This window comes from Xyrauchen texanus, chromosome 36 (assembly GCF_025860055.1).
Source record: "Xyrauchen texanus isolate HMW12.3.18 chromosome 36, RBS_HiC_50CHRs, whole genome shotgun sequence".
Classification (NCBI taxonomy): Eukaryota; Metazoa; Chordata; class Actinopteri; order Cypriniformes; family Catostomidae; genus Xyrauchen; species Xyrauchen texanus.
This window is the reverse complement of record NC_068311.1, coordinates 22,961,146-22,977,765: the sequence shown is the minus strand read 5'-3', so window position 1 is coordinate 22,977,765 and position 16,620 is coordinate 22,961,146. Positions and strand designations below refer to the sequence as shown.

At 38.5% G+C, this 16,620-nt stretch overlaps 1 protein-coding gene across 1 annotated transcript in view; it reads left to right on the top strand.

Annotated features, from left to right (window-relative positions):
• Positions 1 to 16,620, top strand: part of LOC127629980 (S-adenosyl-L-methionine-dependent tRNA 4-demethylwyosine synthase TYW1) — a 99,688-nt gene that overhangs the window by 47,881 nt on the left and 35,187 nt on the right. The window contains exons 12-13 of the mRNA XM_052107330.1: positions 1,203 to 1,380; positions 4,361 to 4,496. Coding sequence (XP_051963290.1) covers positions 1,203 to 1,380; positions 4,361 to 4,496 — 314 coding nt within the window. The remainder of the gene's footprint in view (positions 1 to 1,202; positions 1,381 to 4,360; positions 4,497 to 16,620) is intronic.

Genomic DNA, 16,620 nt, shown 5'->3' with positions numbered 1-16,620 from the left:
ATGGCATGAGGGTGAGTAAATGATGAGAGAATTTTCATTTGTCGGTGAACTATTCCTTAAACTTAACCAAGCAGCAATTGTTTGTTGTTTAGCCCCATCTATTTTTCTTTTTTCATGTGTGTCAAGACTCAAGAAATGCACAAGGTCTGTGATGATAGAGCAGTGTGTCCTCTTGGGCCAAAAAAAGGATTTAAATGAACAAAATTGGGCACTGTAGATACATCAGCCAGAGAAATTGAGAGCTCCGGATGGAGACTGCAGGTCTTGATCCAGTGTCTTGAGTTACTGCCAGATGTGTGTGTATGTGTGAGTGTGTATGTGCATGTGTTCTGAACCACCTCCGCTCCGTCGTCTTACTCTCAGCATCCTCTCTGGCTTGGTAGTGTGGTTGACATTTAGCAGTGACATCATTGCTCCATGTAGCAGAAGTGAGCCATGATGACCCAGGGCTGAGTAAATAAACACACTAACAAGTGATCACACAGAGCAGACGAAAGGCCAGGCAGCACACTGTGCTGAGGGTACAGAGCACAAAAATCGACACCAGACTCCTCTTGGTCTTGGTAAAAGATTTGAGATCTTTTACTTAAACATGTTCTGTCACAGTTTCTATAAAAAAAATTATGGAATTTGTCTGTTTTGTCTACCTATTCTGACCCAGACACCCCCTAATATTAACAATGCCAGGTTGTCTTGGGGATTTTATATAAAATATATAATAACTTTATCACATGCTATTACATGATTCTGAAATAGTGCTGACAGTTTTGTCCGACAGAGAAAGTTTTTTTGTAAATGTACAGTTGTTCAGTCCATAGAAGCAATCAAATCAACCAAAGACTACAATACAGGTTGATTATTTTGATTAAAAAAAACCTATAGAAAATATTAAACACATTTAGAAATGATCTTTGAAATATACAGCATATTTACATATCAGTTAAAGTACCTCTGACCCAATGTGGTCCATTGACCCCTGGTTGCAAAACCTGCGATTAGAATACAGTTTGTTCTTTTTTTTTCCCCCCGCTTGTATCGCCTAGCTTCTTTATCTCTTTCAAAGTTTCCTGAAGTTTACAGGTGGTCTTAAAGTGCTAATTCACCCCGTAAATGACATTTCTCTCATCACTTACTCGCCCTCATGCCGTCTCAAACTTTACTCTTTTTGTTTTAAGCATGTGCTATGTTTTAAAATGTGACAGGTGTTCCAGGCGTTCGTCCCGAACGTTTTGAAGAGGGTCTCAGCGTGAAGCACTGTGCTCTATCTCTAGTGGGCGAGCCCATCATGTATCCCGAGATCAACACCTTCCTACGACTCCTTCACCAGCAGCACATATCCAGCTTCCTGGTCACCAATGCCCAGTTCCCCAAGGAGATCAGGTGGGCTACAGGGTGTACTGTTCAAAACTATTCACGCAGAGTAAGCCTTATTTTCATGGATCTCTGAAAAACATTTTGTATACCTGAACAACAGCCAAATATACTACAACCATACACATGCTTTAAGGGCACCTTTTATGCCCCTTTTCACAAGAAAAATATCGTTGGTGTCTCCAGAATGTGTCTGTGAAGTTTCAGCTCAAAATACCCTACAGATCATATATTGTACCATGTTGAAAATGCCAATTTTTGGGTGGGAATAAAAACGAGTGTGTGTCTTTAAATGCAAATGAACTGGTGCTCCCGCCCCATATCCAGAATAGGGGGGACTTTTGACATCTCTGCTTCCGATAAATAGACATCATAAACAATATGACTTGCAGTGAAAATAGTGGTGTTCAGACATATATGTTTGAACCAGAGTCAGTCACTGATGAGGGAGAGACTGTGCGGCAGTGTCCATCATCAGTCGTGGGCGGGGCCTGTACAAAGTGACGTCACTTTGTACAGAATCTGCAAACGGCTTGTTCTGAGACAGTGCTTATGATTAATGGGGATTAAAAAAAAAGGACTGGGTGGATTTTTATCATTATAGGGTGGTTGTGCACACACACTGCCAACACACATTATGTTCAAACTTCATTTAAAAGTGAATTTTGCATAATAGGTCCCCTTTAATGCAAAATAAAACTCATCTGATAAAAGTTTTTACATGCTTTAATGCAAAACCTCCTGGCGTGGAATGATGACAACAGATTTACAGAATACATTTCTAACCTTAATTAATGTATCATTTGAGCTTATTTGTAAAGTTGTTTATATGGTCGTTTTTACAGTCATTTTATAGGTTTGGGTTTGTTGACATTACATCATCATGGCAACAATGTTGTGAAATTGGCTATAACTTAACACAGAAAAGATTAGTAAGTGATTTTATCAAACTAAAATCATGTTACCATGCACATTGTTTATGTCTCGTGGCTATACTTTGAAAATGATTTTTTACCTTTACGGGTTGGCCCCATTCACTTCCATTGTAAGTGCCTTACTGGAACACAAAATGTTCTCTTGACGGAACATTTTGCAAACCCTCTCGTTTTTCCTCTATGCCCTTGCGTTAAGTTAGTTCACTGTGTTCTCTTACCTGGCTTAAACGTTAGTGTGTAGGCTCCTTTATTGGTCGGATAGGTTTTTTATTTTGTTATTTTGCTGTATTGTTTTAACATTTTGACTCAGCAAGAAAATGCACAATAATTCGTGTAAATTGTCCTTTAAACATTAGGTTCACATCTATTATGGGTTAAAAATAGTTTGTTTTATCTCTTACTCTGCCATTCAGTGCTTAAGTCATTCTGATCCAGTGTTTCAGAAAACAGTGTTTCTGTGTGCATTCATTCTCTTTATATCTCTGTATATGTGTTATAACTACCAAGCATCCTCCAGCTTGAAATACCTCAGTCTTTGAAGTCTCACGCGGGCTGGAACTGGACTGATAAGCCGTAATCAGGTGCAGAATTGCAAATCACAGCCTCTTCCACTCCCAGCTCTTCCGATTCTGCCAGCTTTTGCTCAATACATGAGTTTTCGGGAGCAGCCGAAAAGCTTTTAGCGGTCCATCTCATTCTGTTACCAATCTTAATGCAGAATACATTATCATCTCATTTAGCTGGCCACTGCGCACCAAACCCTCGGACAGATCAGGGTTGGTATCTCATGTTGAGGTCTGTCACCTTAACCACTGGAATATGGGGCAAATGCTTGTCAATAGTTTTAGTGTTTATCTCATGGTTGTAAGCTTTGTCAGGTTACCATGCTGAGACATTTCTCTCCTGCATAATATACAAATCACAGAATTGATATTCAAAGAGGGCCCCAGCACAGAGCCCCCCATCTAACAAATGTTTGCTCATATTGCATTATAATGATGTCTGGAACAGCTGCTTTGCTCAAATCAATATATATTTTTTTTCATTTCAAGGGTAAATTGGGACACAAGTACAAAAGGCTCAACTAAAGTCAAACAACTCAAAATAACCTATGATATAAAGGCCTTTTTGTAATTTCTGTATTTTTAGAGAATTTGCTCAATAAGTATAAAGGAATGGGAGGCTATGGTATATTATTAATATTTACAATATATCACTCACTCAAAAACACACAAATAGAAACATGCAATACAAAGTATGCAGACTCTGTTTTTACTGTATGCACAATGCTCTGCATGTGCCCGGCTGGCATATTTACCCTCGTTCCTGTAAGGAAGTGTTGTCATTTTGGCAGGTGACTTCAGCACATTGTCTGAACATAGACTTTACCCACTCCTAGCTGAACTCCAGGTTTCATCACGCAAACACACTCAGCTGCCTGTTGCTTTATTGTTTATGATTATAAACATGCAGAGTAAATATAATACAGTACAATAGAGCCACCTGCTCTTACTGGCAAAGGAAATGGTTTAGATCCTGAGTGTTACACTATCTAGTACTCTTTTGTCTTGTTAAAGTTGCACACAGTAATTTATCCCTCTTTTAATAAGATGAACCCATAAAGAAATAAATAGTATCTTTGGAACATATGTTTAAAATAATGTACACTCATGTGAGAGGAACAATCCAGTAATTCCAGTCAATCGAAGCTTTTTTATTTTACATGAATGTGGGCTGTCTTATGGCATGGGGCCGCCATGTTGAGATCACATGACCAGGCAAATATTTCTCACTTTATCTTGGTATACCCCCTATTATCGGACACTCTTACTCGCTGAATAAATTAATCATGTCTGACTGCACAATCCTAAAACAGCATCAAAAAACTATTTGTTTTTACTACTGCATCCAAGGTGCTAGATGTCAGTATAAGTTCAAGACAAAAAATTACTGTGTGTACCTTTAATATGTAAAAGTAAGGATTTTGGTAGATGTTGACATGATGTAAGCTAAATTTCACTTTAACTCAGTATTTGTTTCTCCTCCATCTGTAGGAGTCTAGTGCCTGTAACACAACTCTATGTCAGCGTGGATGCCAGCACTAAGGACAGTCTGAAGAAAATTGATCGTCCACTTTTCAAAGACTTCTGGCAGCGCTTCCAGGACAGTCTGAGAGCTCTGGGTGAAAAGGTCAGTGCACTGTCCACATAATGCCGAGGTCTTGACTCTTCTAGAACTGGTCATGTGCTCCAAGTAAAACAGACATATTATGGACATTTTAAAAAAATATATATTTTTAAGGTGTTCTGCGTTTAATACAGACAGTAGGTCGAAAGTTCTTAAGGTGAAATCGGTTTGTGCGTACCAGAATATGTGAGCAGAGTGGCATGATTTTGCCTGGAGCGAAGAGCGTCAAAGCATCGTTTTCTCTCACACCAAAAGCGCTCCACTAAAGCTCTATCACGAGAACACCACCTGTTAATGGCCCATAATGCAGCAAGAAATCACCAGTGTTAAACACTATTGGCCTGAGAGAAAGAAATTGAATTGATTGCCCTCTACAATAAATTTTAGTGTCATCATTTATGCAATTTACTGTGTATGAAAGTGAACTCCGCATTGGTCACATAGTTTTAATAGTCTTATCTAGTCTTGATAAAAAATACAAAAAAAGTGTAAAACATTACTGGTCTGATAAGCCTTTGAGTTTCTTGTACCTCTTCGAGTATCTTTCCCTCATAAAAGCAGATCCTTGTCCTTTGGTTTTAGCGTTGCAACGGTATGAGATATTCACGGTATGATAACGTCTCAGAAAATATCACGGTTTCATGGTATCATGGTATTACACAATTACAGTTATCAGTGAAAACAGAAGGGTTATTTTATTTATTTATTTGTAATAATTTTGTTTATTATAATTGAAACATGAAACCATTTTATTGAAGTATGTGTAAAACAAATTGTTTCCCTTTTGAAATAGAAAAAATAAGAAAGCTAACAGAATTATAATAAACTGAATTATAAACATGATAAAAAATATCATGTAACTATAACATGTTGTATAACTAAAGCATGTTAGTTTACATGTTAGCATAAGATGTTAAATTAACTTCTAAATGAAAAATATCATCAGCTGTCTGAGCTTTTAAAGTAATGTCCTATGATTATTAATAATTAACATATAATGTAGGAGTGCGACAGCACAGCCAGACTGCTCGTGTCTGTCCCTTTATCTCAGTGCTTCTCAACTGGTTTTGCTTCAGGACAGATTTTACATTGGACGTCAAGTGGTGACCTGCCATAGATTAAACATAACCTGTATTTAATGTATCCTGGGTTGCATTTCCTTTTATATTGCATAGTTTTGTTCATGGTTTTCCAGTACAAGGACCTGCAGCAAGTGACATTATTTTTGTTGTTGACATCAACAACAAAATCTACAGGAAGTTTTCTCTCCCCCTTTTAAAAATTGAAGAACAGATTTACTTATGAGTAAATTATTATCCTGTTTGTTTCCTAATTTCAAACATCATTCAAACAGAACATACATATTACACAGGAGGAACTGCTCCTCATTACCATGGTCAGTGTGCTAGTCTTAAATAATAGTAGTAATAATAATAATAATAATAAATTAATGTATTTATGAAAAATAAATACTAGCTGAAATACATCTTGAAACTTTAACTACAACTGCCACTTTTGATATAAAATGAGGTCTAATAGATTCTACCTTTAGATTACTTCATATGAAACTATAACATTTTGTCAAAATATAAGTTAACTTTTACTCATGTAAAATCGTGAAATAAATTTGTAAAGTTGATCATTTAAAAAAACAAATTTGGTGCATAGCACAGTGCTCTGGACCTCTGGAACGCTTTATACTAGAAAAGTCTCCCTGGAATTGAAATTGGTCACATTAGTTTTGAGGTCTGTGCTCCGCAATATCGAGGGAAGCCCAGTTGTTGCACGCGCTCGCCATAGAGGAGCGGATCATGATCGTGAGATCGCTACACTAGTGCGAGAAGCCTTTAGCTGTGAGATTATCATTAAATCTGCCTCAGCAGTCCTAAATAGTCTATCACTTGGACGGCTGCCAAAGTATCTTCAATGGGAGAATCGTGGCATTGCTCTTTCCCTGCTGTTCGCGACCCAGTCTGAATAGACCAGTTGAGAAACACTGCTTTAACTCACACACTCATCTGAAACCCAGCAGGCATAGAAATGGCCACGCCTAGAATGTCTCTGAAATGTACTCTGTTATGCATTATGTACAGCAGGGATAAACAACTCTGCTCTTCCAGCGTATTTAAGTTCCAACCCTAATGAAACACACCCGCTTGACATTTTCAAGTAATTCTGAAGACCTAAGCTGCCTCTGAATTTGCATACTTATAGAGAATGTACTGAATTTGATGAAAAATGTATTTCTTGGTCATTAATAAAGTACATTATTTAGGTATGCATGTTAGTATAAATAGATTCCCGAAAGTATGATGCAGTAATTACAATCACGGTCAATTTTGTTTGTAATCCTGTGTGCAGTGATTATTCATTCATTTCAAGTTGAGGTATTCTAATACAGACTGAGTAAGCAACCACTATTCCAAGTAGTCTGATCAAAGAAATGAGGCTTAGTTTCCATGATAAACTTTTATATGTTTCATTGGTAGGAAAATTAAATGCTAAATGCCTTCATACAGTGCTTTCAGAAAGTTTTCTGACCCCTTCATTTCTTTCATATTTTGTTATGTTGCAGCCTTATTCTAAAATGCTTTAAATAATTTTTTTCACATAAATCTACACTCCGTACCCCATAATGACAAAGCAAAAGCCAGATTTTAACAAATTTGCTAATTTATTAAAAATAAAAAACTGTAATGACACATTGACATAAGTATTCAGACCCTTTGCAGTGACACTTGAAATTTAGCTCAGGTGCATCCTATTTCTCTGGATTATCTTTGAGATGTTATGTCAAACCCCCTCACCTCACTTCTCTCTGACATTTTCTCTTCCGTGCGTGCGTGCATGCGAGAGAGACGCAAGTTTACGAATCTGTAATGCGCATGTGAGATTCTCTGTCCGGTTGCATTTTTTTTTTCTCAATACCGTAGATAAGCAAATGTACATGGTATGATAACCGTCAATTTTCATACCGTGGTATACCGTGAAACTGGTATACCGCTGCAACCCTAGTTGGTTTGCATGATTCTAACAAGATTTGAATACCAACAAAATAGAATTCAGTAAGAATCAAAATATTATAAGTATTTCTAGTGCAACACAGCTTTAATTTCAAAAGCACAGACAGCACTGAAGCCATCATGTGTTGTATCTTCTTCTCTCATCCAGCACCTCAATGACACACATCCACAGCGCTCCCCAGTGGACTCAGTTGTAACAGAGATTCAGAGGGAAAGTACAGTATTCAGCATTGCTCACAAATCAATTCGCAATATTCGAGTAGTGTTTTTAAAAGTCGACTAGCTGGTGCCGAAAATTACTCGTTCACATCCCAAGTGAAAATGAAACCTCCGAATTGTGCTCTTCATTGGTTATGAACAGTGTACCATGTTGAAGGTGACCATGTTTACAAGCTAGTCATGATAAAGTTGATGCAAATCTACGTATCCAGTCAACATGTATAATGTTTAAGTCTTGTGGCTGTAATTTTGAATTAGTTTGAATTGTAATGTTTATCTGTGCAGTGCCTTGCCCCAAAGCCTTGCTTCCATTGAAAATACATTACTCTAAACATGATTTTTGTTTGTTTTTTACAAACTGAAGGACAAGTCTAAATTATTTTCTGTGGTAATAAACAGAATGCCACAAAGAGCTTGTTGAATAGAACTTGAACCAGGCACATTGATTTAAGGAGAAAAGTAACGAATCTTGCACGTTTTTAGCCTGAAAGAAGCTCAGTTCTACTTTAGGACCTACGGTTGTTAACGGCCTGAGACATGGACCCTTGCTTGGCAAGAGAAGCAGATAGAATTAATTATATAGAGTGCAAACCTTTTGTAAGACTGTGTGTTATTAGTCTTTTAATAGTGTATGGATCTTAATGAATCAACAAGACCTTGAACATCAATACCATATGCATCAAACAACTCATACTGTATATTGACCCTAATAATCATTACATATCTTTGCAATGGCCCTCTAATTTAGACAGAAAGCCTGTGTGATATTTGTTCTGAATGATTTAAGTGTCAGTAGTTGCTAAACTCATCATTTATAAAGTATTTACAAGGTCAATATTTCTGTTGTGGATTTTTGCAAATTAAACAAAATTGTTGCTGGTTCTAAAAATGATTGTTTAATTGCCAAAAGCTGCTTTGCTCTCGCTTCTCTTCACTCATATTTTTTTTCCATAATTTATATCAAGCCTGTATAAAACACTGTTATGAAAATAACTGCTATCGATTATGTAAATTCCAAACTGTGCAAGTCATCATGACAGCAAATCAACATGCCATCTTAAAGAGAGAGTTCAGCAAATCTCCAGTTAATGAAAATTCTGTCATTATTTACTAACCCTCAGGTTGTTCCAAACCTGTATGACTTGCTTGCTTCCATGGAACACAAAAGGCGATGTTAGGTAAAATGAGCGCCTTAGTCACCATCTACTTTCATTGTATGCAAAACGATGCAATTAAAGTTAATGTGACTGACGCTAACATTATGCCTAACATCTCCTTTTGTGTTCCACGTAAGAAAGCAAGTCAAACAGTCATTTTCGGTGAACTATCCCTTTAAGTACAGATGTGTTGTCTGCCTCTAACATTGTCACACTGTTTTTTTTATGTAAGAAGAGCTTTTTTGAATAAAAGCTGCTGGATGCTTCTCAAATGCTTAACTGCATTGTTGCAGTGAAGATCTTAAGTTAAAAATGCCAGCTTAATAAAGTGGAAGCGTAGGTGCTGTCCCTCAACAACTCTCTCTCAAGGATCGGCATGCTGAGATTACAAAGGCAGTTGATTCCATAGAGGCCTTGGCATTACTGCCTTATTATTTTTAGTGCCATAATTCCGCAATGATTCACTGCGCCCATGTGCTAAATTTTTGTAATGACTTCCCTGGATTTACAGAATACTTGGTGTGTGTGTGTGTGTGTTTGTGCAAATGTGCATTTCTGAGTCACAAAGAGGAAGACACTTTTCTAAGAAGTTGAGATCACCTACTGTGCCTCAACTGCTTATTGTCTAAAGAAAACTACTCACTGATGGATATGTAGATGCTTCAGCTGGTACAGTCCAGCAGGCATAGAAATGGCCACGCCTAGAATGTCTCTGAAATGTACTCTGTTATGCATTATGTACAGCAGGGATAAACAACTCTGCTCCTCCAGCGTATTTAAGTTCCAACCCTAATGAAACACACCCGCTTGACATTTTCAAGTAATTCTGAAGACCTAAGCTGCCTCTGAATTTGCATACTTATAGAGAATGTACTGAAAATGTGTTTCTTGTTTCAAATTTATTTCTTGGTCATTAATAAAGTACATTATTTAGGTATGCATGTTAGTATAAATAGATTCCCGAAAGTATGATGCAGTAATTACAATCACGGTCAATTTTGTTTGTAATCCTGTGTGCAGTGATTATTCATTCATTTCAAGTTGAGGTATTCTAATACAGACTGAGTAAGCAACCACTATTCCAAGTAGTCTGATCAAAGAAATGAGGCTTAGTTTCCATGATAAACTTTTATATGTTTCATTGGTAGGAAAATTAAATGCTAAATGCCTTCATACAGTGCTTTCAGAAAGTTTTCTGACCCCTTCATTTCTTTCATATTTTGTTATGTTGCAGCCTTATTCTAAAATGCTTTAAATAATTTTTTTCACATAAATCTACACTCCGTACCCCATAATGACAAAGCAAAAGCCAGATTTTAACAAATTTGCTAATTTATTAAAAATAAAAAACTGTAATGACACATTGACATAAGTATTCAGACCCTTTTGCAGTGACACTTGAAATTAAGCTCAGGTGCATCCCATTTCTCTGGATTATCTTTGAGATGTTTCTACACTTTGATTGGAGTCCACCTGTGGCAAATTCAATTGATTGGAAATAATTTGGAAAAGCACACATGTCTATATAAGGTCTCACAGCTGAAAATGCATATCAGAGCAAAAATCAAGCCATGCGGTCAAAGGAACTGCCTGCAGAGCTCAGAGACAGTATTGTGTCGAGGCACAGATTTGGGGACGCTACAAAAACAATTTCAGCTGCATTGAAGGTTCCCAAGAGCACATTGGCCTACATAATTCTTAAATGGAAGAAGTTTGGAACAACCAGAACTCTTCCTAGAGCTGAGCAATCGGTGGAGAAGGGCCTTGGTAAGAGAGGTGACCAAGAACCTGATGGTCACTCTGTTTGAGCTCCAGTGATCATATGCGGAGATGGGAGAAACTTGCAGAAGGACAACCATCACTGTAACACACCACTGATCTGGGCTTTATGGCAGAGTGGCCAGACAAAAGCCTCTCCTCAGTGCAAGACACACGAAAAAGCACCTAAATGACTAAATACAGAGATATCCTTAAAGGGTAACTAAACCCTAAACCAACTTTTTTTAGTTAATGATCTGTAAGCATGGGGCTTTATTAGTACTGGTCATTGATTCAAGTAATTTTTTTGACATTTGTGTATAAAGTGTTTTAATTCTACAATATATGGTGTAAAAACGTCTGAGTGCTGCCCTCTTCAGGTTGAACGGTGGCTACTGCAGTTGAATTTTCCTATTGGCTGTTGCGGTACTTCGTGACGTAAGCGGTGACAGCTGACGTAAGCAGGTTCCAGCTCAACACGCCAGATTCATGTACATTTCGTCTTGCGAACGTGTGAGGAATAATAATAACATAGAGTCTGACAGCAGCTGTCAATTAATCCGTCACTACGAGTCTCAGGTGCCCCCCACCCCCGCTCAGCCCGCACTCGGTTCGTTCCCTCTATCCCCGCCGGGGTCTGCCCACTTTTCCAGCATTTTCAAATATTTCTAGTGGGTGGAGTCTGACTCTGAGCAGGTGTTTAGTTACCCTTTAAAGAAAAAATTGTCCAGAGCACACAAGACCTCACACAGGACTGGGCAGAAGGTTCACCTTCCAACAGGACAATGACCCTAAGCATACAGCCAAGACAATACAAGTGTGGTTTAGGGACAACTCTGTGAATGTCCTTGAGTGCCCTAGCCAGATCCTGTACTTGAACCCAACCGAACATCTCTGTAGAGATCTGAATAGGGCTGTCCACTGAAGGTATCATCCAACCTTACAGAGCTTTAGAGGATCTGAAAAGAAGAACGGCAGAAAATTCCCAAATCCATGTGTGCAATGGTTGTCACATCATACCCGAAACAACTTGAGGCAGTAATCGCTGCCAAAGGTGCTTCAACCATGTATGGAGTTAAGAGTCTGAATATTTAGCAATGTGATATTTCATTTTTTTCTCTCAATAAATTTGCAAAGTTATCAAAAATTTTTTTTTTTTGCTTTGTCATTATGGCGTATGGAATGTAGATTGATTTGAAAAAAAGGGGTCTGAATACCTTCTGAATGCACTGTCAAAGTCTTCAAAATTACAAAGCTCTTAGAAATTACTTTATTTTTTAAGAATCTTGGGCCTGGGTTGCTCAACAAGTAAAAATGCTGACTACCACACCTGGAGTCGCAAGTTCGATTCCAGGCCGTGCTGAGTGACTCCAGTCAGGATTCCTAAGCAACCAATTGGCCCGGTTGGTAGGGTGGGTAGAGTCACATTGGGTTAGCCTTCTCGTGGTCGCTATAATGTGGTTCTTGCTCTCGGTGGGGCACGTGGTGAGTTGTGTGTGGATGCTCCGGAGAATAGCGTGAGGCTCCACATGCGCTAAGTCTCCGCAAACACACTCAACAAACCACGTGATAAGATGCACAGATTGACAGTCTCAGACGTGGAAGCAACTGAGATTCATCCTCCGCCACCCAGATTAAGGTGAGTCACTACGCCACCATGAGGACCTAGAGCGCATTGGGAATTGGGCATGCCAAATTGGGGATAAAATAAAAAAATTAAAATTCCATACAACGGCAGTTCATAGAAGACCATATCTGTCATCCCCTAAAAAGGATGAAATACACCATAAAAGTGATACATATGATAATGCCGTGCGATAGCTTTCTTTGAAGAATAGACCAAAATTTAGGCCACGTCTAAACTTACATTTTTTTTGTTAAAAATGCAGTTTTCTGTTTTTTAATGTCATTGATTTTCAAACTATGCAGAACTAGAGAGTAGAGGTAAACAACATATATTTCGGTTTTACCAATTAATCTGTGCCGATAGTTGCTTTTTGGAACTATCATTATCGTCAAACATCTATGCAGATCGATTATGTTCGATGTGTGTTCCTCTATGGTCGGGGCTGGAGGATTCTAAAACAACGTGGTTTTACAATATAACAGCAGCCTCTAGAGATTAAATAAAAACACCACTGACAGGCAATATTCATCCAAATTTTTATCCTTATTTCAATGCAAATTTTGTTATTTTGATTAGATAAATTAAGTGTTCCAAATTAAAGTGATGATATGAAAAGAAAAATACAACTGTATAGAAGTGTGCTCTGTCAACACATACATTGTCTCCAACTTCATATCTTATGCATAATATTAAAGAAGCACATATGGTGAATATTTATGCTTTAAAAAGCTTAATTTGGTAAATAGTTCTATATGTAAAGCATTGCAACAGAGGCCAATCTCCATCATTTCAAAATTAGAGTCCTGAAATAAGTAAATGTATTTCGGGCTTGTTCATAGCCATGCGATATGCTCCAAATCTTCTTTATTTCTGGTTTCCCAATAAACTGCTTGTGTGCCTGACATAGTAAGGAAAAGCTAAGAAGGTTTTTAAAAACTCTATAAATCGATTTTAAAAACTATTGGCCGATTAATCGGTTATTGGCCTTATTGTAAAAATCCACTATCGGGTGACCTCTTCTAGAGACAATATTTAAAAGTCTTAGTTTTCAGTTGAAGAATGTAAACCTAGCAAAATCGAGGCATTTTAACAAAATCATATTAGCGTTGACATGGCCTTAAAGGGATATTTCACCCAAAAAGTTAATTTTTGTAATTTACTCACCCTCATACCATCCTAGATGTGTATGTCTTTCTTTCTTATGCAGAACACAAAGATTTAAAAAAAAATATTTCAGCTCTTTTGGTCCTTTTAATGCAAGTGAATAGTGTCTAAAAAGCAGATAAAAGCAGCATACTGTAGATGTAATCCATAAGACTTACGTGGTTAAATCCATACCTTCAGAAGTGATATGATAGGTGTGGATGAGAACCAGATCAATATTTAACACCTTTTTTACTATAAATCTCCACTTTCACTTTCAGATGTGAAAGTGAAACTAAAAAGATGCTACATGTGTCTTTCACATGTAAAGTGAAATTGTTGATTTTTAGTAAAGAATCACTTAAAAATGAATCTGTTTCTCACCCACACCAATCACATTGCTTTTGAAGATATGGAATATTTTTTTATTTTATAGCCCCCAACCCCTACCCCCACAGGTGCTACCAAATCAGGTGCTGGTGCTGGGTCTTGGCTGCATTGGTGCTACGACTCTCAAATGTTTGTCCGGAGCCCTGTTCAGAGCTAAATATAGGCATTCTTAAATATCACTGTCACGGATCGCCAGGGGCGAGGAGAGAGGACCCAAATTCAGGATTGTGAATAAAGGGCTTTTATTAACAAAATAAGGCAAACAAGGGGGTGGGTTATCACTCAAGACAGAGGAGTGCGTGGCAAAGAAACCAAAACAAAACCACGCACTCACACAAACGACAGATACAAAGAGTAGACATGAGTGCATGCTGCCAGAATGACACAAGAGCAAAATGCACTCATGCAAGACAACAACACAAGAGAACACATGATAAAACCAAAAGGCAAGCCATCTATTCTCCACACAAGACACAGACCAGACAAAACATGAACTGATGTGGCTGAATCCAGACACAAGACAGAGACTAACAAGACAAGAGTGTCAGGGCTCTGCCACAAAAGTCAGGAAGACAAAACTAAGGGCAGAACCCTGACAATCTCTGAAATAATTCTGTTTCTTTTATTAGCAGATTCCATGAAAGTGCACCACTAGAGGAATGCTCTGCTGTCTGGCTTAATGAACTTTAAAACGAGCTTTGCCATAAAACCAGTCACAGGGAACTCATAACACCAATAGTAGGTCTCTCAGACACTTTTACAAAATTGCCGAGAGTGGAATTTAAATGATAGTTTGTGCAATGATATTCTGCGAGCATTCCAGCCAAAAAGCAGTATTAGATGTTACTTCAATAGAAACTATTAGCACCCTCATTTTTTTATTGTATTTTTTGGTATTAAGTGGATTCTTCCTGTTTGATTTGAAGTCAAAGACTGAAATGATCGTGTTGTCTGTGTTTGACTGTGTCCTTGAGACTGGGTGCGTAAAGGGCAAGACGAAAACCACTTAATGCACGTGATCTCTGATCCCTCAGATATCACTGTGTTAAAAAATATAATTCATCTGTAATGGATATCATGAACATGGGTTTGGGATAACTTTAGTAAACCTTTGTTAGTCAACACCATTCGCTGCTGCATCCACGAATGCAAGATAAGATTTTACTCTGCAAAGCAGAAGCCTTACAGCAACACCGCCCAGAAGCACTGCCGACTTCTCTGGGCTCGGTCTCATCTTAGATGGAAAGTAGAACAGTGAAACAGTGTTTTTTGGTCTGATGTGTCCACATTTCATAGAGTTTTTGAAAAACACAGCCGTCGTGTTCTCCGGGCTAAAGAGTAAAAGGACCATCCAAGCTGATATCAGCTTCAGGTCCAAAAGCCAGCTTCTCTATGGGCCAGGGCTGTGTCAGTGCCCACAGCATGGGTAACTTGCACATCTTTGTGGGCACCATTAATGCAGACACATATGTAACATTTTTGGAGCAGCATATACTGCCATCAAGCACCGTCTTTTCCATGGATGTCCCAGAATTTTCAGTAGGACAACTTCAAACCCCATACTGGCCGCATAAGTGGAGAGTGCTGGTGCTAGAATGGCCTGCCTGCAGTCCTGACCATCTCCAATTGAGAATGTGTTGCACATTTTGAAGCGTACAATATTTATAATATTAGTGGGAAAGCGAACAATCAGTTCTCGAAGTCAATGTGTTGAATGCAGAAGGAAAGACCTGAGCGACTTTGACAAGGGCCAAATTGTTATGGCCAGACGACTGGGTCAGAGCATCTCTGAAACAGCAAGGCTTGTGGGGTGCTCCCGGTCAGCAGTGGTGAGTACCTACTGACAGTGGTCAGTTTAGGGACAAGCCACTTTACATCACGTGGATGGGCGTGTACACATGCACTGTTTACATGGGGAAGTGATGCTCTGGGCAATGCTCTACTGGGAAACCCTGGGTCTGGACATTCATATGGACATCAATTTGACATGTGCCACCTACATAAACATTGTTGCAGGCCAGGTACACCCCTTCATTGCAATGCATTCCCTGATAGCAGTGGCCTCTTTTAGCAGGGTAATGTGTCCTGCCACAATGCACACATTGTTTGGGAATGGTTTTAGGAACATGATGAACAGTTCTATGTGTTGCACTGGCCTCCAAATTCCTCAGATCTCAATCCGATTTGAGCATCTGTGGGATGTGCTGGACCAACAAGTCCGATCCACGGCAACTCCACCTTGCAACATACAGGACTTGAGGAATCTGCTGCTCATGTTTTGGTTCCAAATACCACAGGACACCTTCAGAGGTCTTGTAGAGTCCACACCTTGGCGGGTCTTGCTGTTTTGGTGGCATGTGGAAGACCAACAGCATATTAGGCAGGTGGTCATAATGATTTGGCTCATCAGTGTAAAAAGTGCACAGTATACACATTTTTCTTATGCATAGAATACACAGAGGACCTACTAAATTTGCCAAAATATCCTGTATACAACAGAGCTTACTGCATGGAATATTGTATCCCTCAATGGCATGCACTCAACCTTACCTTCCATTTCCAGAATAATGGATATCTGGAAATAATATCAACTATGATTTTTAATATCTTTCTTGACTCGTTAGAAAAAAATCTTGGCGTGACTTTAGATTCTGATTTAAAGTTTGATAAACATAAATTCTGTGGTAAAGGTGGCTTCTTCCAACTATGGGCCATTGCGAAATTGAAACCTTTTCTGTCTATTAAGGATCTGGAGGTTGTTATTCATGCTTTTAATTCTTCCAGACTGGATTACTGTAACTCATTGTATT